At 39.0% G+C, this 24,450-nt stretch overlaps 1 protein-coding gene across 1 annotated transcript in view; it reads right to left on the bottom strand.

Annotated features, from left to right (window-relative positions):
• EIF4E (eukaryotic translation initiation factor 4E) overlaps positions 1-13,637 on the bottom strand; it is a 43,493-nt gene extending 29,856 nt beyond the window's left edge. Inside the window, exon 1 of the mRNA XM_036410939.2 lies at positions 13,489-13,637. Coding sequence (XP_036266832.1) covers positions 13,489-13,506 — 18 coding nt within the window. The 5' untranslated portion in view covers positions 13,507-13,637. The remainder of the gene's footprint in view (positions 1-13,488) is intronic.
• Positions 13,638-24,450: the final 10,813 nt, after the last annotated feature.

Raw genomic sequence — 24,450 nt, 5'->3', positions numbered from 1 at the left:
CAAGGGATAGTGTTGTACAACTCTTTAACTAGTCATAAGTATCAAAAGAACATTGATGAGGTTAAATAAACTAGCAGCTCCATTAGAAAGCATGCTAAGTTGCTATCAACTGTTTTCAAGGAAGATTTCATCAGTGTTCGAAGAAGGATGGACGTAAGTACAAACAAGAAAAGTTTAACTGGAAAGAACTCAAAAGCCAAACAAATATAACGTGAAAGAAGAGGACCTACATTCACTACTGGTGGAAATGTAACCTGCTAGAGCCACTATGGAAAATAGTATAAAAGCTCCTCAAAAAATGAAGAGTTACCAGTATGGGATATTTATAATGGAGAGACTGTGCATAGGGGGCCGGAGGGGGAGTCAGGAGGTATACTGTAAAACACCCTCTGCACTTTCAATTTTGTAGTGAACCTAAACCTGCTGTTTAAGTGGGAAAGAAAAATAAAGTCTGTTTAAAAGGGAAAGTAAGAAAAAAAGAATCTACAAACAGGTAGAGCAAATTATTACCGTAGGACACCTTATTATTGAAATTACTGTTATTTAATTTCCTCATGTCTATCTAAATGTTTCAAATTTGGTATAACAAAATTATGCTGAATCCCAAAACCATACCTGAGTATATTCTGGACGCTCTCTCTGTTCCAATGATGTCAGTTCCCAAATCCATCAATATAACATGTTTAAAAGTTAACTTTGTTCAGTAATGCTTGTTTTGTTGTACAGCAAGTTCCCCACTGCCCCTTTTCCTTTTCAGAAATTTTCCGCCAATTCTCATTTACTTATTCTTTTAAATAAACCTCACAATCATTTTATAAAGCAAGGGTTTGCAGGCTTTTCTATAAAGGACCAGAGTGTAAATATTTTAGGCTGGTGATCTTTCTATCATTTATTCCTAGCTAGCAGGCTACACAAAAATAGCCTAAAGGTCAGTTTGTGGAATCCAGCATAAAGCATAGTTCCCAACCTACTTGCAAAGATTTTGGCTTTTTGGTCGTTTTACTGAACTTAGGTATTCAAGAATAGTTAACATCTTCCCAATAATAAATCTTTTTCAAAAGTAAATTATGATTCTTTATTAAAGTTTTCCTTTGTAATCCTCAATAGAGGTGTATAGCTTTTATGAACTAGAGGCCTGGTGCATGAAAATTTGTACGGGGGGGGGGGGGGGGGGGTGTCCTCTCAGTGCAGTCTGTGCCCTCTCCCAGTCCAGGACCCCTTGGGGGATGTCCATCTTTCCAGCTGTTAGTCGAACATCCTTAGTGCTGCCACCATCAGCACTGCGCTGGCCAGCCATGAGCCAGCTGTAGCTGAACAGCACTCCTCCTGTGGAAGCACACTGATCATTAGGGGGCAGCTCTTGCATTGAGGGCATGCCCCTGGTGGTCAGTGGTGTCATAGCAACCGGTCATTCCATCATTAGGGTCAATTTGTATATTACCCTTTTATTATACAGGAATAGGATACTGCAAATTACTTGTTAGATATATAATTCCTGTCCACGTGAAGGCACTGGCACTTTGCTATATGAATGAGGCGAATTTCTTGCTAGGTTTACTATTCTTGGTACTTTTTGCCTAGTTCTATAAAAAGTATAACACTGTATTCTAAAATCAAAATGCAACAAAAAATTACTTCTAAAATGTCATGGTAACTTTTTCATGTTTTTTCTATTCAGTAATGCAGTAACTGTAAAGGTCCACAAAGAGCTGGGTTAAGCACTTAAGAGTGCCTGTCATATGCCAGGCACTCAAATGTTTGAATAAATGAGTGACTCTAACTTTGTTCCCTCTCAAAATTCCACTGAAATTATAGTAAAGAAATCTTTTTTTTAAGACCACAACTGTGGGGAGAGCAGGGTAAAAGAAAGATCTGGAATGTAGATGGAGGAGAGGTGGTAACTGATCAATGTGCAAAGTTAGATCCTTCAAGTCAAGCAGCTGACAGCATCTTTAGAAAAGGGTAGTGAAAGAAGGGCATAATTAAAGAAAATTCTATGAGAGTTTTTTGCAAAATAACTAGATTCCTGAATTCTCCTCCCCCTACTCCAAGTCACTGGGATTGTTGCCATATGGGTTCAAAAAGAAAAAGAAAATAAGCAACGTGGAGGAAACAACAAAAAAAGAAAATGCCTTTTAAAGTATGTATCTAAAAAAATATAAAAAATTATACCTGTATCCTTCAAAAGAATAAGATTTTGTATACATACAAAAATTATAAGAAACCGTAACAATTCTAAGAAACCATACAAGTAAAAATTCAGAAGACCAGAGAGAGATAGAGATATAGAGATAGAAACATTTGAAAATTTAAAATATCAGGCAGAAAATGTTGGAAAATAAATGAAATTTCCCAAAAAATAAAGCAAAAGAGAAGGAATTTGAGAGCAAGATTTAATTTTTAAGTCAGGTAACTGGGGGTGGAGGTGGGGTGCAAATGGGGGAGATAACCACACATTGGTACGGTAATACCTTAACCAATAAAAATAAGAAATAAAAATAACAATAGTCAGGGGACCAGTCCAGTAGATATACTCTGTAACTGTTTCCAATAGAAAAGGAAAATATCAAAAGTGATAATAAATGTCGAAGTGATGAATTTGAGTTGCAAATATGTCATATTGAAAAAAATCTTAATAAGTATTCAGCACAACCAATAAAAATGCTCATACTAGCCCTGGTGAGTGTGACTCCGTTGGTTGGGCATGATCCCATGCACTGAAAGGTGGCAAGTTAAGATTCCCAGTCAGGTTCCATGCCCAGATTGTGAGTTGGCTCTGGTCCCAGATATAGGAGACAGCTGATTAATGTTTCTCTCTCCCTCTCTCCCTCTCTAAAATCAATAGAAACATTAAAAATACTAATAAAACATGTCATTGTGAAATAAGAACAAGGAAAGAGTCTACAAATTTCTGGGGAGAAAGAGAACTGGTTCAATTTAAAAACAAAAAGCCATCAGAAATCATCAGCCACAATCAAAATTGGCCATGAAGCAATGACTTCAAATTCTGAAGAAAAGAATTCCACACCCAGCCCTAGCTGGTTTTGTTCAGTGGGTAGAGCATCGGCCTAAGGTCACGGGTTTGATTCTGGTCAAGGGCACATGCCCAGGTTGCCGTATCAATCTCCAGTGGGAGACATGCAGGAGGCAGCCAATCAATGTTTCTTTCTCATCACAGATGTTTCTATCTCTCTCCTCCCTTCCTCTCTTAAGTCAATAAAAATATATATTTTTAAAAAGAATGCTATACCCAACCAAACTACAGATATATAATTAGACAGATGTAAGGTCTCAAAAATCTTTAACTCTCATTGGTAACTATTTTCAAAAACTACTGGAGATATGACCCACCCAACTGAACAAAAAAACAAATAAAAGGAACACAGAAAATGAAGTGATCCAACAAAGAAGTCAGATGAGAGAAAATCAGGGAAAAAAAAAAGAGATTCAAGACAGACAGGCATGCACCAGTTATAGAGAATAATGGTACAGTTTAGAGCAATGTGATTCAAGCTACCTTCATTTGATAAGGCTGCTGTGACAAAGATGCCTATTATTCTACAAAGATGCCTATTATTCTACCCTTTAAAAAAAAAAAAAGCCTATTTCCTGACCTGAACTTTTTATCTATACTTAACCAGTGTTCATGAAGCTTTCTTTCCTCCATGCCCTGCTCCCTGGAACAGCTAAGAGTTTCATATCTTTAACCTAACTATCTAACTCTTAAAATATATAGAGCAGCTCACTCCCACAGACCACGCTCCTAAATGAAGTTTAATTAGCTAGCCCATACCACAGCCCCATCAGATAACTAACTGTAGAGTCTTATGTTTCTCAGAACACATTCATGATCTTGCCCACTGGTTTCCCCAAGAGGAGCTCTAGTAGAAATTCCAGGAAATGAATGCCAAGCAATAACCCAGAAAAGGTGTTCAGCTTATCTTCTCTTGGGAACTTCATCTAACATTAGCAGTATTAACCTTTTCTTACATACCTAAGTTTTTAGTTTTTCAAACTAAAACACATTGCTAAAAGGAACATGTAACACTGGATTAAACTGTAATTACCGTATTTTTCGGACCATAAGATGCTCCGGACCATAAGACGCACCAGTTTTTAGAGAAGGGAAATGAAGAAAAAAAGATTCTGAAACAAATAGTGTCCTAAAATACTTTATGTGCATTAAAATCCAACATCACAGTCATAAACACATGTAATCAACCCTGTAAAGTAAACAGCAGCATTTAGAACCATTTTAGAGCCGGGCAAGCACACAGAGACCACACAGAGCCGGGCAAGTAAAAAAACTTTTTTTGAAAACTATATGTGTAGGCTATATTTGGACCATAAGACGCAGGGACTTTTCCCCCCCACTTCTGGGGTGAAAAAAGTGCGTCTTATGGTCCGAAAAATACGGTATACCATTTAAAAATTCAAGGGAAGGATTAACGGAAGTCAGGATGGGGGGAAATATGAATGTGATCATGAATACGTGGTTCTTCAGTATATTACTCTAACACTTATGCACATGTATTTTATATTTTTCTACATATAAACATTTCACAATTTGAAAAGGAAGGAGCTTTAAAAAAAAAAAGTAGTCTGGTAGCCAACTATAGTCACAGAAGGGAGTTTTTTTTGTTTTGTGTTTTGTTAATCCTCACCTGAAGATATTTTTCCATTGATTTTTTGAGAAAATGGAAGAGAAACAGAGAAACATTGATGTGAGAGAGACACATTACTGGTTGCCTTCACACATGTCCTGACCAGGGCCAGGGATCAAGCCTTGACCGCAATTGAACCCTGGACCCTTCAGTCCGCAGGCTGACGCTCTTTCCACTGAGCAAAATTGGCTAAGACAAGAAGTATTATTACTTGAACATTTGAGTTATTAGATTTTTAACACTGTATTTATCTTACAGATATATTACCTCAAGTATGGAAGGATATATAGAGAAAAAGGTTACTGATCAGAGCACTGAAATGGAAAATGATTAGAAATAATCTAAACCAGTGTTTTTCAACCTTTTTTTGGGCAAAGGCACACTTGTTTCATGAAAAAAAATCACGAGGCACACCACCATTAGAAAATGTTAAAAAATTTAACTGTGCCTATATTGACTATATATAAAGTAATTCTCTTGAATAGGAATCAAATAAACACAAAGAAAGTATTTTATAATTACTTTATTATGAAATATTAAGTAAACAAAATAGTGAAAAATTATAAAATTCTTGTCTTGTCTGCACCTACGGCACACCAGGCAACATCTCGCGGCACACAACAGCGGTTGAAAAACGCTGATCTAAACATTGATCAATATACTAGTAGAAATAACTATGATCAAGACCAAATCATGTACATGTGAAGATTCTCGCTGGGCATCAAGTATGTGTTACTATGTAATAATGAGGACATATGCTATGCCACATGTGTGTCTGGGAACAACATTTATTTTTTTTTTTAAACTACCTTCTGTCTTAAAGGACTTTTTAAAAAATCTATTTTGATTTTTTACAGAGGGTTAGAAACATTGATCAGCTGCCTCCATGTGCACACCCCGCCCCCCCCCCCACTGGGGATGTGCCCACAACCAAGGTACATGCCCTTGACAGGAATCGAGCCTAGGACCCTTCAGCCTGCAGGCCGATGCTCTATCCACTGAGCCAAACTGGTTTCGGCAGGGGAACATTTAAATAATAATCCCAAAATGCTAAAATGGAAAAAAAAAAAAAAAAAAAAAAAAAGACCAAACCATGTAATACGTATCATCAGAAAAGAAAGCTTTATGTGTTGATATGCAATGCTATAAAAGACATATTAGGTGAAAATCATAATATCCCAGAACAGTGTACATAACAGTTGGCTATCATTTTTTCTTTAAAGAATATGCAGCCCTTGCCAAAACCGGTTTGGCTCAGTGGATAGAGGGTCGGCCTGCAGACTGAAGGGTCCCAGGTTTGATTCCAGTCAAAGGCATGTACCTTGGTTGTGGGTACATCCCCAGTAGGGGGTGTGCAGGAGGCAGCTGTTTGATGTTCTTAATTCTCTGTTCCTCTACCTTCTTCTCTGTAAAGGATCAATACGTTCTTTAAAAAAAAAAAAAAAAAATATGCAGCCCTGGCCAGGTGATTTTCAATTGGTTGGAACACATCACCCTATACATCAAAAGACTGCGGGTTCAATTCCTAGTCAGGGTACATACCTAGGTTGCAGGTTCAATCCCTGGTCAACCATATATTAGTAAGGGAGGCAACCAATTGATGTTTCTCTATCACATTGATGTCTCTCTCTTGCTTTCTCTTCCTCCCTCTCTCCCTCCCTCTCTCTAAAATCAATAAATATATCCTTGGGTTATGATTAACAAAAAAGAATATACATATTTGCTTGTAAATATACAAATCTCTACGGAAAGATAAAAAATGACAATGTTAGCCGAAACTGGTTTGGCTCAGTGGTAGAGCGTCGGTCTGCGGACTGAAAGGTCCCAGGCTCGATTCCAGTCAAGGGCATGTACATTGGTTGCGGGCACATCCCCGGTAGGGGGTGTGCAAGAGGCAGCTGGTCGATGTTTCTCTCTCATAGACGTTTCTAGCTCTCTATCCCTCTCTCCTCCTCTCTGTAAAAAAATCAATGAAATATATTTTTAAAAAAATGACAATGTTAGTTACCTCTAGACTCGGTAATTCACCTGCATGGGATCAGTTAAGGAGACTTTGCAGTATACTCTTTTGCAAAAAATTTTAGTTTTGAACAATGTCTACTACCTATTCAGTTTTTAAATAGAAAGAAAAAAAAAGCCATAGGACAATTTTAATTCCATACAAGAACAAACAATTATTTTGAAACTTTAAAATAGAAATAGAAGTTTTCCTAGGATAGAATTAAACAATTTATCCAACCAAATTGGTCATATTCATTGTATAAAATTAAGGCAAATACACTACAGATGCATGTTTATATATACCAGAATGTGTGTAGATTCTAAAGCTATGTTATCCAATTTGGTAGCCACTAGCTACAAATGAAATTAAATTTCAAGTACTTAAAATTATATTTAAATAGAGTCTACAATTCATTTCCTGAGTTGGACTAGTCACATTTCAAGTACTCAATAGCCATATGTGGCTAGGCTGTGCCATGTAGCATCCTTAATGTTTCATGTTAACTGCGGGTTCAATTCTTCCTGTACACATAAATATAATTGAATTCTTTTAAAATTCTATTTTATTTGAAATATTTTAAAACATTATTCTGAAAACAGGACCATAGGTGTCACCAATTGCTAAAAAGGTCTATTTAAATTTTAGGCCATGTGCATATATTAGTAACTTAAAAGTAAATAATTAAAACTTACATACTATAAACCAAAATCCAAGATATTTCACAATCCTAAGCATTATTTTTTAAAAACTACATTTATAAGTTCAATTGAAAAAAAAAAAATATATATATATATATATATATATATATATCACTTCTCACCCCCCTACACCACTGCGCATAAATCATCTGGTACATCCTTTTAGTTTTGATTTTATACTTAATTTATTTGCGTATGATGATAACTTACACACTGACTTTATTCTTAAGGTACAAGTTGTTTTACTGAAGATAAAGAATTGCACTTTTTAGTTTGGGTTGAATTTCTTTTTTTTTTTTAAGAATAGTAATAAAGCTTGAGGCTGGAACTTTATAAAAAATATTTATCCTAAGATGTTAAGAGTATTAGGAAAAAACTGTGTTGAGTTTCCAATTAAAATATCTTGCCTTAGTTAATACTTAAAAGTTTTTAACTGCCAAAACAGGTTTGGCTCAGTGGATAGAGCATCGGCCTGCGGACTGAAAAGTCCTGGATTCAGGTTCAATTCCAGTCAAGGGCATGTACCTTGGTTGCGGGCACATCCCCAGTAGGGGGTGTGGAAGAGGCAGCTGATTGATGTTTCTCTCTCATCGATGTTTCCAGCTCTCTATCCCTCTCTCTTCCTCTCTGTAAAAAAATCAATAAAATATATTTAAAAAAAAACAACTACTATTTAACTCTTTGCCAAAAATAACAAAGGTAGAGAATAAATTCCATCATCTCAAAAATTTTTAAATGTACTACTGTTTTCAATAGCAAAATATTTTAACTGGCAAATTATTTTAATTGACAAGGTCCAGAAATTAAATGAGAAAATGGAGACAGGAATTGACAATTACTTTGAGAAATCTACTCATAAAGTTCTGGAGCAATTACTAAAATATGACCAGTATTTTAGTCCTCAGATGCAGATACCAAGTTGCTATTTATTTTCATATGATTCTGTATTTCAGTTACCAAAGATTGTGGTAGCCTAAAAACAAATATCCACACATTTTCTCTTATAGCTGTAGCAAAATATCTAGTGCAATGTTTATCAAATTAATCTTCCCAAGCTACATAAGGAAAGCACATTGCATGCCTATTGGAAAGAGAGTCATGGTTAAGAACACATATCTGGAACTTGGCTGCTTTAGTTTGAACTCCACCCCACCACTTACTAGCTGTGTGATCTTGGACAAGTTAGTCACACAAAGTTACTTAATCTCTTTGTGCCTTGATTTCCTCATCTGTGAAATAAGAATATTACCTACCTCACAGGGCTGCTTGTAAGGATTAATATGTATAAAGTATTTAGTATGGTGCCTGACAGTATATACTGCAAGTGCTTTATTTTAGCTATTACTAAGAAATAAAGATCTGCCTATATTAAAAATAGATATAACGGACTGTGTTTGTAGTAAAAGGCCATTTTTATTAAGCCATTTGCTGGAAATCCAATGCTGATTAGATTTGTCATAATTCCCCAGAAACTTACTGAACACAGTGTGACTAAAGTATAGCTTCCCACTGTTACTGTGAAATAATATATCAAAAGTTCCAACTGGAGGGTTGTGGGTTCGATGCCCAGTGGGTGGCGTGCAGAAGACAGCTGATCAATGATTCTCATTATTAATGTTTCTCTCTCTCCCTCTTCCCTTCCTCTCTGAAATCAATAAAAAAAATTTTTTTTTTTAAAGTTCCAACTGGGCAAAAAAAATCTTACTTTTCTGGTTACATTCTTGGGTCCTGGAAGTGATTTATTCAGCATGTAAGAGGTAAATGTGATTCTTTTTTTCTGACACAATTAGGAACTTTTGAAGAAACACTAGTGATTTTTATGGTAGAGATAGGAGTGGGAAGGGTATCTGAGGATTGTGGATCATAAATAAGCTTTGCATTTCTTGCTAATGGCCGAGGACTGATAATCAAAAGGCAGCTATGTGAATTTCCTAGCAAAGAGAGGAAAAGGTGCATACACTATGTATACATAGATACACTGGCATGCAATGTATTCATGAGCACTATAAATGTCATTTAGTTCTTCATAAATGACAAACTGCCATCTCAGAACATTGCATTAAAACATTAAAATCTCTATAAGAGGGGATATATGTACTACTATATGTAACATTTTAAAAAAATAAAAGAAAAAATAATAAAACCTCTATAAGTTATCTTATTTACATTTTTAGCTAGATTTAGAATGTTCAGTCTTCAAGGTCATATTATAACCCATATTTATTTCCTCTGTCAAAAGAGTCTCTATGACAAAGACAGAACAAGTCACAGGTACCAGAAGAACCAGAAAATTTCCAGTAGTAGCAAGGAAGGAAAAGTAGAAATTACCATTGCTACAACTATTTCACAGGTTCCTTGATTGTTGGCATTTCTATATTCTTAACCATATATAAATTAAACAGAATATTTTATTAAAATGTTTTGCTTAAAATTTTCTGTCCAGCTGAAACCAGTTTGGCTCAGTGGATAGAGTGTTGGCCTGCGAACTGAAAGGTCCCAGGTTCAATTCCGGTCAAGGGCATGTACCTTGATTGCGGGCACATCCCCAGTAGGGGGTGTGCAGGAGGCAGCTGATCGATGATTCTCTCTCATCAATGTTTCTAACTCTATCCCTCTCTATTAAAAAAATCAATAAAATATATTTTTTTAAAAATTTGTCCAAATTGGGTAAATTTACATCATTTATTGTACATCTTTAGTGTGTGAACTATGTATCTCTAAATTGAATTTCTCCATGTCAAACAATTATACATACTAGTAATTTAAAGTATAAAATGAAGTGAATTTAGAATATAAATATCAGATTCATTTAGTTGCTTTATGAATGAATTTTTATATACTGAGTTCTTTCATTGAAGCAAGAACATACATATTAATTTGCAAGATCTGCTTGTCAATCAGTCTTTGGTTAATAAAAAACACTGAATTACATGACAAATTACATTTGTCAATATGTACTTAAACCTTATTTAACCTTAATAAACTCTCCAATACAAAGCATGTTTCTAAAGGATAAAAAAAGAAACAGATCAGCCGACCATCCAAGTCGATTCCACTTTTTAAATTAATGTACAACTTTACATACTGAAGAGACACAGTGTAAAAACAAGTAAAATTATATACCTTCAGTTTAACTAAAAAATAAAATTTATTCTTTTACTTTAAAAAGAGCTACAAGTGCGGGGTGGAGGGGGTCAATGGGAAAAAGAAAAAACAACAAAGAGGACATCTATAATATTTTCAACAATAAAGATAAATTTAAAAAGAAAAAACAATTTTTTTAAAAAAAGCTCAATAATAAAGAACACAGAATGAAGATAAAGCTAAAGAAACATGTTCTGCTGGAGTCAAAATCACCTGGGGAAAGCAGCCTTGCAATCTTCACCAATTAATAATAAGTCTAATTTGATCCAGCCACATTTCAAATGCCAAAAGTACAACAGAAGAGTATTGTTTACCCCAATGTTCAAAATATTGCCATATTCACTGTAAAGAGGGAAAATGCTTCCTTTAATTTACCCTATCAAATTTCTCAACAAATTTAATATAACTGAACTTATAAACACACACACTTGAGAAAAACCACACAATATCAAATAGAACTGGGTGATATTTTATGTACATATATAAAAAGTCCCCTATGAAAGGTGGGACAAGCAGGGTGAAAAAAAAAAAAAGGTTCTTTAAGTGCCCAGCAAAAAAGCAGTAAGTAAAGTTAGAAGCTAGCTGAAATAGCAATGAATAAACACTTTGTAGGCTTCAGTAGGGATACCTAAATTGCAACCAATACTAAGCAGCTGCTTTAAAGAAAATAAAAACCACTATTTAAAGTTGTCCAAAAATTATAACTTATGGACAAGGATACATTAAAAGTACTGAAAAATCTGCATTTTCACCAAAAATGAACATTTCTGCACTAGTGTGTGTGTGTGTGTGTGTGTGTGTGTGTGTGTTTTAATCTGGCTTTCCACTTTCATACACTTTAGGTTTTTAGGTTCACTGCTCCCCAAATTTAAATGCAGAATCCAAATCATCCTGGGACAGCACTATACTGTATCACTGATTGAGAATTAAGCTCACTAAGTCTTACATTAAACAAGGTATAGGTTCACATCTTGTATAACTTCGTTGGTACAATGTTCTACAATCAGGATCTATAAATATTTACTGACTCAAAATAGTCCTTCAACACTGTAGCTCTGTGCTGTTGAAACAAAACTGCATCATTTTGCAAAATCTAAAGTATCTAAATGTTACTGGGATTTCACAGAATACGTTACTGTTTAGAAGTTTTAACTTGCCACCATTACCAGCTGTAATTGTTTTTTAATGACACTGGTAAAGTGTGTAGGACAAGCAGATATGGTCAAAAGTGAATATCAGAACCCATTAAAAGGAATTAAAGCTAAAATTTTACAGATTTCTCCTAAGTCTTTACCTATGTAACATTAATACCCCATAGTCAGCTAATTGTATCAGAAACCTAAGAGACAGTTTTGTAGTCAATCTAATTTCCAGAAACATAAATGAAAACTGACACCAATAAAAGAACAAGTAATCAAGCAGACAATCTCCCTTAAATTCTGGCAACAAGGTTAATAGTTTCCATCAATGTAATGGGGGGAAGGGGAAAGCCTCAAAATATATATATATTTATCGTTTTTCCATGGCTAGTTTTTTAAATAGCTTAAACAAATTGGCAGACAATTACCAAAATCACAAACTAGCATTAGATATACAAAAATATCTGGCAACCCTGGTCTAGAACTGGTTCCAGAGTGTCAACGGATTTCTGGTTGCTAATAAACTCCATAATACCTCTTAAAACAATGTCACTTAGACGTGACATTCCTAAAACAGCCACACAGGCAGGCCTACAAGTTTCAGGGAGCCAGCGCTGGCAAACCCAAACTATGGCCAAGATACCCTCTCCTTTGGGAGGGGGAGGAGGGTTAAAACACCAAACTTTCTGTTCTGGGATCTGCTTGCTTCAAATAAGTTTAAAATGGAGAGGAAAATGGATCAAAAAGGAAAAAAAAGGAAAATTAATTTTCAAAGTTAAGTTCCTATTTCCAGTAAAGTATGTCTTAAGAAAAAAGAAAAAAAGTGTTTTGGGCAGTCAACACTTAAGAACGGGATCCAGACTCATTCGCATTCTCCGCGGCGTGCGCACAGCGCGGAGAAGATGAATGAATGAATGGAGGACACAGGCGTGTCTGTGTGTGTGCGAGAGGCGGGAGGTCCGGCCGGCGACCAGACCCGCGGCGGCGGGCGGCGGGCCTCGCTCCTCCCCCTTCCCTCCTCCATGACAGCCCGGGCTCCGGCGCGAAGGGGCGAGAACAAAGTGATCCCCCCTTCTCCCCGCCACCACCCTTCACCCCGCTCGGGAGAGCTCTCCCCGCTCCCCTCCCCGCCCCAAACCTTTCTCGCCTCCCCGGCCGCCAAACCCGCCAACTCCCGGGCGCGCCGGAGGAACATGCGCTGCGCTCGGCGAGGCCGGAGCTCCCGGGCGGCGCGTGCCGCGGCCCCGCTCCCGCCGAACGCGCCCTCCCGCCGCGCGCGCCCACCGGCTCCCGGCCCACCGGTCCAGCGGCGACCCGCGCGCGACCGGCGCCCCGAGCGCTGGAGGAAGAGAGAGAGAGAGAGAAGGAGACAGGGAGGAGGGAAAAGCAGCCCGGGCTCCCTCCTCCATCTCATTCCAGGCCGGCACGCCGCCCACCCTCCCTGTCTCCGCGGCTCCCGGCGGCCGCTCCGAACCAGCCCCGCGCGCCCTTCCATCCCGAAGGCGATTCCCACACACTTATCATCGCGGGGCCCGGACCCCCCTCTCCGCCCGCGGGGGCCACCGCGAGGCGCCGCAGGAGGCGCCGCGCCGCCCCTCCCCCACCCCGGCCCCCAGCCCGCGGCCCCCGCCAGAACGTGTGCGCTCCACGCCGCCGCCGCCGCGGCCGGCCTCCGGGGCGCCCCCAGCCGCCCGAGGGGAGGTCAGGCCCACGGAGGGGGGGAGGGGGCGGCGAGGCACGGTGTGTGTGCGCGCCGGGAACGCCGTCCCGCGGAGTCCCGCAGTCGGAAGCGGGACGGGGCGCGGGGCCCGGTGGGGGTGGGGGCAGAAGGCAACACTCACCGGTTCCACAGTCGCCATCTTAGATCGATGTGATCGCACAACCGCTCCTGAAGGGGGGGCGAGAGGAAGAAAAAAATGAGATTCAAACCGGGTTGGCTGGTTACTATCCACGTGACGGACGTGTCCGTTTGGCCTCGGCGGCGCCTGCGCAAGACTGCGGCAGCGTGGGGGGGCGGGAGGACGAGAGGCTTCTGGGAAGTGTAGTCTCTCGCTCTCTTTCGCGCTGTCTCTTTTTTTTTTTAAGGGCAAAGAGATTTTTTTTTTTTTTTTTTTTTTTTAAAAAGTGCTGGTCACGTGGTCGGCGGGGAAGGCGCGCGGTCCTCCGCGCGGCGCGCAGCCGCGTGCCGGTGGGTGGTTTCAGTCCTCTGGCCTGGCGCCCGGGTCGCTGCCGTCGCAGCGCTCACTGCCAGGCATGCCTGCTGAGCCCTTTGTTGCCCTGTCCGCCCATCTTCCCCGGGGGGGTTTGGGAACTGCAGGCTCAGCACGCACAGGGAAGCTTCATTTGTCTTAGTTGAGGTCCCAGTACCAGTTGGCCTGTGTGCTTATTTAGTTTTCTTTTGACTTCCCACCATTTTTTTTTTTTCTCCTCGTTTCAAAAAGAGGCGGCGGCGGCGGCGATGGAGCGTCGTCGTTGTGTTAGCAACCGACCCTCCCGGGTGCCCCGGGCTCCGGCTAGCGCGGGTGGTCCCTCGCCATCGCTGCGAAAGGGGCCGGCGGCGCAGCCCACGGTGCCCGCTCGCCACAGGTCGGGGGAGAGTGGAGGGGGAGAGGGTGCACCCGGCAGCTTTTCCTGCCCCAGATCCTGAGAGGAAGAGCTCAGGGCTAAGTCTGGCGTGGAAGCAAAAAATAAAAAAAAAAAATGATTTGCAAGCGCTGCCCTCTCGGCCCCACTATCGTGATTTCCAAAGGGAGCGGGAACAGCCCGGGTCCAGGTGCCCGCAGGGAAGCCGCGCCGGCCCCGCTGACTCAGCCCCGGCCGGTCGGGGCCGTCGCTAGGCCGGGTCAACTGTGACTCCGCGTTGACTCACTGTCCTCGGGCGAGTGAACTGAGTCAGCCCGGCCTCCGCGGCTTCGCGTAGGATCCGCGGTGATAATACACTTACCTCACAAGGGTGTGCGGGGGTGAGGACTGTAAACCGGCTTTGACAGTGCATCAGACTCTGTAAATGCTTCCTAAGAAGCCACCTCGTGCCTTCCTAAGGATCAGCTACTTCCTGCTGTGTGTGTGTTTAAATAATGCTTTAAAGTTTTCTTTTGTTTACTTTGTTTCCTGATCATTTAAGCCAGTGCAATGTTAATGTTTCAAGGCAATTTTTTTTTTCCTTGGGGAGGGGGAGGGGTGGAAGCGGAAGAGGGTGGAGGATGGATAAATGGTGACAGAAAAAAAAATGAAATACATTTTTAAAAAGACAAATTTTTTTTCTTTATAACAGCAGCCGCCCTCAGGAGAAGCTTAAATCTCCAGGAAAATATGGGTTATATTCACAACAATCACTGGCAATTAGGAATTTATCCCCAAGCTGGCTTCCTATATGTCCTTCTGCATAGTCGGAAAAAGAGAAATCTCGTAGAGCACCTCTGTAATGTTCTCATGAGAAAGCATTGTTATTAATATTTTCCATGCTGCTTAGGAATGTTAACACCAAAAATCAGTATAAGCAGGCTGCCTGTGCCTGCCTGCTTGTAGTGTTACTGATGTGCAGCGCTGTGTCATACCTATTATTGAGTACATAATGGTTGCTTGAGTTGACTAACTCATAATTGAGGCTGTATAAGAACTCAAAACCACTGCCTTTTCATGTTTTGATTTACCTGGTTTGTCAGATGTTTGCTGAAAGCTTTTACCTAGTCTGCTTAGCTCCAGTAGGTGTGAAGTGTAGATGGAATTCTAAAAAATTAACCAATAAATGGACTTCAACTTACCGAGACTATCTGTAACTAGTAACTACTCACTATTATAGTTACTTAAACTATCAAAAATATTTGTAATTGATCTCAGTGATATTTTCTGTTAAAGCAGTATCTGGTTATCTTCTTGGAGGAGATACCATAGATGTACCATCTTCACCATGCTGCTAGGTAACAGAGCAAAGAATTAAGGAGATTCTTTAATTCTTTAATACCTATATAGGACTGAAAACCAGTGATTTTCTTAACTTTTTTTAAACAATATCCTCCATTTTATTAACTTTCCTCTTAATAAAAAAAAACTTCCCACTTTTGTCAACCATCCTCGTACATTTACAATACTTACATATGCTCCTAGTCTTTATAACTTAATTTCTCTTTTTTGTATTCAATTTGTTACGTGTGTTTTATGGCATATTCATGTGTCTGCCTAATATCACCATTAGATTCTACCATGTCAAAGTTTTGTGATTTGAGCCCTGGCCGGTGTTGCTGAGTTGGTTGGAGAACTGTCCCATAAAACAAAAGGTGGTGGGTTTGATTCCTAGAATTCGGTCCTGGAAGGCAACTGGTTGATATTTCTCTCACCCTTCCTCTCTCTAAACCTAATAAAATAAATCCACCTTACACCCTCTTCCACTTCCACCACCCCCCTTCCTCTTTCTAAAACCAATAAAACAATTTTTTTTAAAGATTTGTGATTAGATTTTTATCTATGTGTATATGTGGTTGTTTTGGTTTTGCCCATCTAAAATTATACACAGCAGAAATTTTATACTTTTTTTCTCTATTATTTCACCAAAAAATTACATTTCTTACTGCCATCTTTCTGCTTAAAGAAGAGAGTAATAGAAAGATATATGAGATAGGATAGGGTATTAAAATACTAGTCTACTTGATCACATTATTTAGTTTAATACACAACTAGTTATAGCTCAGCACAATATCATGGGAACTATTATTTATAAGCCTGGAATAATTGGTTATCATTTAGCATCTGTAAATAGTCATGACTTTTTCTCTACTTAATGTAATCAAGCTGGTATATTATTAGTCTATAGATTTTATTTATGGTAAAAGACTAAATAATTTGGCATAACACAAGTTGTTCTTAATCATGTATTTACCTCTTTGTCATTGGAATTTTATTTATGTTTTCTAGATAACCAAAGTTATTGTTTTCTGGGCATTGTTCAATTATGTCATGTGGATTATATCTGTTGTGATCAATAACTCAAAAAAAAATTTACTGCTGAACTGTCTACAGTTTGGGAAAAAAAACAAAAAAAAAACAGTCCTCAAAATTTTAAACATTCTGTTTAGATGCCTTTTTTTTGTCTCTAATCAATAATAAGCAGTCATTTTCCTTTAAGTGAATAGATTTTTGAGACAGACTATATGAAAATAATAAATGATCCTTAATATTGAAATGTTGGGTATTAACTTTAAATAATGTAAAGCAACCTCTAATTAACAGTAATATTGGTGTGATTTTTTTAAACCTTGTTCACTCTTTTTAAACTTGGTTATACTTGCCAGAATCGGTTTGGCTCAGTGGATAGAATGTCGGTCTGCGGACTGAAAGGTCCCAGGTTCGATTCTGGTCAAGGGCATGTACATTGGTGGCAGGCACATCCCCGGTAGGGGGTGTGCAGGAGGCAGCTGGTCGATGTTTCTCTCTCATCGATGTTTCTAGCTCTCTATCCCTCTCTCTTCCTCTCTGTACAAAATCAATAAAATATGGAAAAATTTTTAAAAAATAAAATAAACTTGGTTATACTTATACTTTATGCTCTATTTTTCTTGTTATTGTCACTTTCTATAGTGATATTTCTCTAGGAAAGACCTAAGATGATGACTTCCAACAGGATAATTTTAAATTATAATTGAGTGATTTGGTATTAAAAACATTGGCTCTGGTGTCAAGCTATCTTGGTTATGATCCCAACTGTACCACTTATTATTTGACCATAGGCAGTTTCTTTACACACCATTTTTGTTATGAATTAGATGGGATATTAACAATTATCTTGTAAGTAAGTGTGAGAAAGAAATGAGCTAATCCATGTAACATGCTTACAATAGTACTTGTAACATAGTAAGCACTCAGTGTAAACTATAATTATCATTATATAGTATGACGTAAATTTCTTATTTAGTATATACACATAGATAACCAACTCCTATTGTTATCTTTAAGGATATTTCCAAGCTTTCATAATAAACTAGCATTTATTGATTTCCTATAACATACCAAGTATTTCTCTTTTTAAATTTATTATTTTCTAAAATATGATTTTATTGATTTTAGAGCAAGAGGGTAAGAAAACCATCAATGCATTGCCTACTGCATATGCTCTAACTGAGGATCAAACCTGCAACCTGGACATATGCCCTGACTAGGAATCAAACCGGTGACCTTTTAGTGCACTGGCCAAAGTTCAACCAACTGAGCCATACCGACCAGGGCTCCAAATATTTTTCATATAGATTACTTCATTTGACCTTAATAATTAAGTGAATTAAACATTAGCATCCCCGTTTTATTTATTTTTTTATTGATTTTAGAGAGGAAAAGAGAGAGATAGAGGCATAATGATGAGAGACAACCATTGATTGACTGCCTCCTGCATGTCCCCTACTGAAGGGGATCAAGTCTGCAACCTGGGCAAGTGCCCTTGGCCGGAATGGAACCTGGGATCCTTTAGTCCACAGGCCAATGCTCTATCTACTGAGCAAAACCATCTAGGGTTACCAGCCCCATTTTATAAAGACACAGACTCAGTAAAGTTAGGGGACGCATGCAAGTCCACACAGCTAGTGGCAAGCTGGAATTCAAACCCAATTCTCTTTGACTCCCAAGATTCAAGCATAACATAGCTGCTTTCTTCTGATAGATTCTTCCAAATGTTTTTCTCTTCCAAGAACTTCTAATACCAAGTTCATTTGCAGAACTGACATACCATTCAAGAAGTACTAAGTTAGTAAAGGGAAATATGTAATTGCTGAAGGCTATTTAAAGGACATGAGAAGCCCAGGCACTTCCTTCCTGGACTCTAAGATCTGCTTGGCATCCTAAGTCATAAAGATATAAATAGTTCAGTACCCACACAAAGGCATGTGACTAAACACCTAAAGGATGCAGCTAACAAGCACTCATTGACCTAATGAATGAGCCAGTAACATAGTTCTTCCCTCTTTTCATTTTGCTCTCCGTTCCAATGCCATCTCCTGAGGGAAACCTTCCTTGACCACCCTACCTAAACTAGCATGCCCATTACTCTTTATCCCCTTATTTTTCTTCAGGCCACTTCATAACCCTAGCTCTAAACCCAACATTAATTAATTAATTGTCTGTTTCTCCACTAGTAAAATAGTAAAATGTAAGTAGTATACTGGGTCAACAATAAAGTACTTTTCCCAAAATAAATTTAATTTACCTTTTAAAGTTGAAATTTGGAAAAAATTAAAATGTATGGGACAAGATAAATAGTCTTTAGAAATAACCCACAAGATTGTAAACACCCAAAATTCAGAGGTTTGGGTGGAACTCCAGAGAGACACACTGGAATTTTATTGCTACACACTTAAGTAAGGGCTTGCATTAAACTTGTCTAAAGAAGTGGATAGGAGTTGGTCTGCCTGCCATTTATAAAAGAGAAATATAAAATGGCAGTATTTGATGATCCATCTCTAGCTTTGTGACAGGGACAAGGTACCCTGGCACAAAAATGTGGCTCTCTGGTCTATTGGCCTTTATTGGGAACTTTATTGGCATTGCCTGCAGGGATCAGGCCAAAACCGGCTGACATCCCCCAAGGGATCCTGGATTGCTAGAGGCACAGACTAAGCCAAGGGACCTTACTGGTACATGAATCCATGCACTGGGCCTCTAGTATACATATCGGGTCTAGTAATAATTAATGTCGTTTTTAAACATTCGTTTAAAATCTTGCTTGGCGTTGACTTGTATTGACATAACCTTCAAACACGTAGTATCTACAGAACGTGTGAAGTGCAATTAACAAGTTTTGCTTGAAAAAGTTTGTGTTTGGTTTGGTTTTTGTTGCAAAACTAGGGCTAAGAAGATGGCGGATGAAGAGCATATTCGGCACTGCATGCTTTACGAGTTCCAATTAGGAAGAAAAGCAAGTGAAGCTGCAAAAAACATCTGTAGTGCTCTTGGTCAAGATGCAGTTAGCGCCAGAAAATGCCGGCATTGGTTTGAGAAATTTCGCGAGGGAAATTTTTTGTTAGATGACAAGAGTGGTCGAGGCCGTGTGTCCAATTTTGATCAAGAAGCTCTTCAAGCTCTTTTGGTGCAAAATCTTCAAATTACCCAACAAGAGCTTGCGACAACTTTAAATTGTTCACAAAAAACAATTTCCAATCAATTGCGTGCACTTGGCAAAGTCCAAAAGTTTGGAAAATGGGTTCTTCATGAGTTGACCGACAACAACCGTAATCAAAGAGTCACAATTTGCAGTTCGCTCCTCTCTCGTCAAAACTATTTGCCGTTTTTAGAGCAAATTGTTACCGGAGATGAACAATGGGTGCTGTATGTCAATTTGAAAAGGCGGCCTCAATGGTTGGACAAAAATGAGGCTCCGCAGCCCACGCCAAAACCTGACTTGCATGCGAAAAAAGTGTTGTTGTGTGTTTGGTGGAATTTTAAAGGAATTCTTCATTATGAACTTTTACCATCTAACCAAACCATTCCAAGTGCAGTGTATAGTGCCCAATTGGAAAGGTTAGCCCAAGCTTTAAGAGAAAAAGAACCCGCGCTGATTAATCGGAAGGGCGTAATTCTTCACCACGATAACGCACGACCGCATACTGCAAGAATCACTGCTGAAAAACTGCGCCAGTTGGAATGGGAAGTTCTCCCTCAACCTGTATATTCTCCTGATATTGCCCCTTCCAATTACCATTTGTTTCGTTCTTTGCAAAACTTTCTTCTTGGAAAAAAATTTAATAATGAAGAATGCCTCAAAAATGCATTGACCGAATTTTTTGCATCAAAATCACAAGAATTTTACAACAGAGGGATTAAAATGCTTCCTTAGCATTGGGCACAAGTAGTAGAAAACAACGGCAACTATATTGTTGATTAAATTTTGTATTGTTTAAATAAATTCGATTTAAAAAAAGTATTAGAAAACGACATTAATTATTAATAGAAGCATCATTACAGTCCCACAGGACTATGGCCTTAAAAAACACTAGTGCATGACATTCTTCCCAATTGGTACCTTGTGCACTAGGTTTTCCCCTTTGTGTAGAAAGGTACATGCCCCAGGGTTAGAACATATATAAACTAAAGGCAGTGGTGAATTGCAGGATATCCAACTGGATAGAGGTTTGAAAGAATAAATATTGGAAGATTAGAGTCAAGTTCATCTGGGGTAGAGCATGTGGATGAACAAATGAGAATAAACATAAAGTATGATGATCTTTATGTCACATATTAATGTCCACTAGAGAGCATCCACCATGGAAGAAACTAAATAATCAAGAAAAAAATGACTTGGCCACTTGATATAAACCACCTCTGTCATTAGTTACCTCAGTGCTTAATGGGTTCATGAACAGAATACCCCAGGTGGCAGGGATTGAAAGGCTGTGTATGAACTTTACTTACCAAGGCTAATCCAGCTACTGCCACTGGCAAACTCCAAGTTAACAGATAAAATAAGGAGTCATCATCCTGTTGGAAGTAATTGACCCTGACAATCAGGAAAAGATAGAACTACTGTTGAGCGAAGGGGACCAGGAAAATAAGCTTGGTGCCCAGGAGGTCCATTTGGGTGCCTCTTGGTGCTTCATTGCCCAATTTTGATAACAAATGAACAAATACAGAAACTCTGGGATGTGAGGGCAATCTGGCTGTGACATCGTCTCCCTATTGATCACCAGGGTTGATTCGGCTGATCTGGCTGGCTAAGCAGGTGTCTCTCTCCTCCCTCACAGATCCAGGTGCCTCCCTCCCTAAGCTGAGTGCTAGGTACAAGAGGAAGACCTTTCCCCCAGAGGAGAGGACCTGCCATACCAGCAGCTGCGCTCCCCTGCCAAAACCTCCAAACAAGCTCTCAGAAACTCTGGCCAAAGAAGGACTTGAAATCCTGACAAACAGACTCCTACCAAAAGGATCAAACTATTGGCAATCTACCAACACTAGCAAAGGTACTGTCTGAAGGGAGGAGACTTCTGAGTCGACAGCGGAGGAGGGCGATGATGAAGTTCAGCAGCAATCCTGACATCAGCTGCTGTGGCGGTGATGGTAATTGCTCCTACTTACCTTCCACTTCTAAATTTCCCTGAGAAAACAGGTCTCCTGGGACCAGGAAGAGGAGTTCCAGAATGTCCGTGAGGTGGATCTGAGCAGCACAAGAGTTAAGCTGTCAATTCTATAGTGAGCCACTGAGATTCCCCTTTAATGAACAGCTTATTGCCCCAAAATCTGAGTTAGAATCCACTTCCCAGGAAACCCAACCAACAACAATCAGTATACATGGATAACAGTTTAAAATTTTGAATAGTTGTAATTTGAGGTATAGGGTGGAAAAACTAAATTTAGTACATCTTAAAGAAATACTTCCCCCCCCCCAATTTATTGACTTGAAAGAGAGAAAAAGGGAAAAAGAGACAGAAACATCAATTTGTTGTTCTGCCTATTTATGCATTCATTGGTTGATTCTTGTATGTCCTCTGACTGGGAATCAAACTTGCAACCTTGGTATATCAAGACAGCATTCTAACCAACTACCCAGCCAGGACCTTAAAGAAATATTTTAAAAATATATACCATGCCGAGACCGGTTTGGCTCAATGGATAGAGCGTTGGCTTGGGGACTGAAAGGTCCTGGGTTCGATTCCGGTCAAGGGTATGTACCTTGGTTGCGGGCACATCCTCAGTAGGAGGTGTGCAAGAGGCAGCTGGTCGATGACTCTCTCTCTCATTGATGTTTCTAGCTCTCTATCTCTCTCCTTTCCTCTCTGTACAAAATCAATAAAATATATATTTTAAAAAATATATATGTACCAGCATTTGAATTGACCAGTGATTAAATTATAATTGTGATTAAATTGGAAAAGGTATGTTATAATTTTTTTAATAAAACCCTCAGTGCATATATTAAGTTGAATATGTAAATCAAAGAGTGGAAAATATTAAGTTGTGATGTGACACATCTGGCAACTTAAGCTGTGATTTCAATATTTTTTTTCTGAATTATTACATGAAGAATTCATATGTCCTGATCTAAAGGATTATTATTGCTATTTGGGATGATACAGTTTGAGAATGTGGCTGAATATTATATTTATTTTATTTTATTTTTAATTTATTTTTATTGATTTCAGAGAGGAAGGGAGAGGGAGAGAGAGACAGAAACACCAATGATGACAGAATCATCTACCAGCTGCCTCCTGCATGCTCCCCCACTGGGTATTGAGCCAGCAATCTGGGCAAGTGTCCTGACCAAGAATTGAACGGTGAACTCTTTGTTCCTAGGTCAGCACTCAACCACTGAGCCACACCCGTCTGGGCTGAATGTTATATTTAGATAAAAAGCTTACTCATTTCCATATTTGGAAATCCTAAAATTATACTTTATATGTTATAAAGTTCCTGCTATTTTTGCTTGAGTTAAGAACAGGTAAAAATCCAGCATTCAGAAAAACTGCACCTACAATCTCCAACCCCCACCCCCACTAAGTTCTAGCCATGGGCTGCTAGGGCAAGACTTTCCCCACTAAGTGACATTTTGTGTCTGTATTAGTCAGATTTCTCCAGAGAAACAGAAACAATAAGATATATATTAAGATATAGATAGATATAGATATAGATATAGATATAGATATAGATATAGATATAGATATAGGTGTAGATATAGGTGTAGATATGGGTGTAGGTATAGATGTAGATATAGATATAGGTGTAGATATAGATATAGGTGTAGAAATAGATATAGGTATAGATATGGGTGTAGATATGGGTGTAGGTATAGATGTAGATATAGATGTAGATATGGGTGTAGATATGGGTGTAGATATGGGTGTAGGTATAGATGTAGATATAGATATAGACATAGACATAGACATAGACATAGACATAGACATAGACATAGACATAGACATAGATATAGATATGACTCACAGGAATTGGCTCACGCAATTATAAAAGCCAAGAAGACCCACAATCTGTCCTTGGTAAGCCGGAGAACCAGGAAAGCCAATGGTATAATTCAGTATGAGTTCTAAGTTTTGAGAAAAGGGGCCAGTGGTGCAAGTCCCAATGCCAACTCTAAGACTCAAGAATTAGGAGGCTGATGGAATAAATCCAGGACCCAGTACAAAGGCCAAATCTGGGAACACTGATGTCGTAGCGGGGGGGGGGGGGGGGGGGAGACAACAAAAAAGATGTTCAAGTTCAAGTAAAGAGAAAATTCACCTTTTCTCCATCTTTGTTTTATTTAAACCTTCAACTGATTGAGTGATGCTCATCCACTTTAGCGAGGGTGATCTTATTCCATCTACCATTCAAATGCTAGTCTCTTCCGGAAATACTTTCACAGACACAACCAGAAATGCAAGTTTTGAAGATTGTACTAGTGGAAGAAAAAGTTCAGCACAGCCTGAGTTATCAGAATGACATACCTCAAAATGCTGTGTTATCACCTAAACAAAGTAATGTTTCATGAATGAGGGATGCAATGGGAGTTTCCTTAAACTAAACAGGAGGCACACACCTTTCTTTTTTCTTAGGCATGCATCTCCTGAGCTCTAAGGGGTCCCAAGAAACTTGCAACCAGGGGAGCAATGGCAGCTCGTTCTGGGCTAACCCTCTGAACCTGTCTCCAAGACCCCTTTCCTCTGACTTTCCAATGAGCCAAAGCAGCCACACCTCAGCTCATTTCTTTCCTATAACATTTCTAGAGAGCCAAAGCAGCTCTTCCTCATTTCAGCTTTAATAAACATACTCTCAACATAAAGTAAAATAATATTTTTACACAACTAAAGAGGATATGTTATTTAGGAACCTAGCATAAGCAA

This window comes from Pipistrellus kuhlii, unplaced genomic scaffold, assembly GCF_014108245.1.
Source record: "Pipistrellus kuhlii isolate mPipKuh1 unplaced genomic scaffold, mPipKuh1.p scaffold_m20_p_1, whole genome shotgun sequence".
In the NCBI taxonomy this organism is placed as follows: Eukaryota; Metazoa; Chordata; class Mammalia; order Chiroptera; family Vespertilionidae; genus Pipistrellus; species Pipistrellus kuhlii.
The sequence above is the reverse complement of the archived record's forward strand: the minus strand, read 5'-3'. Positions and strand labels throughout refer to the sequence as shown.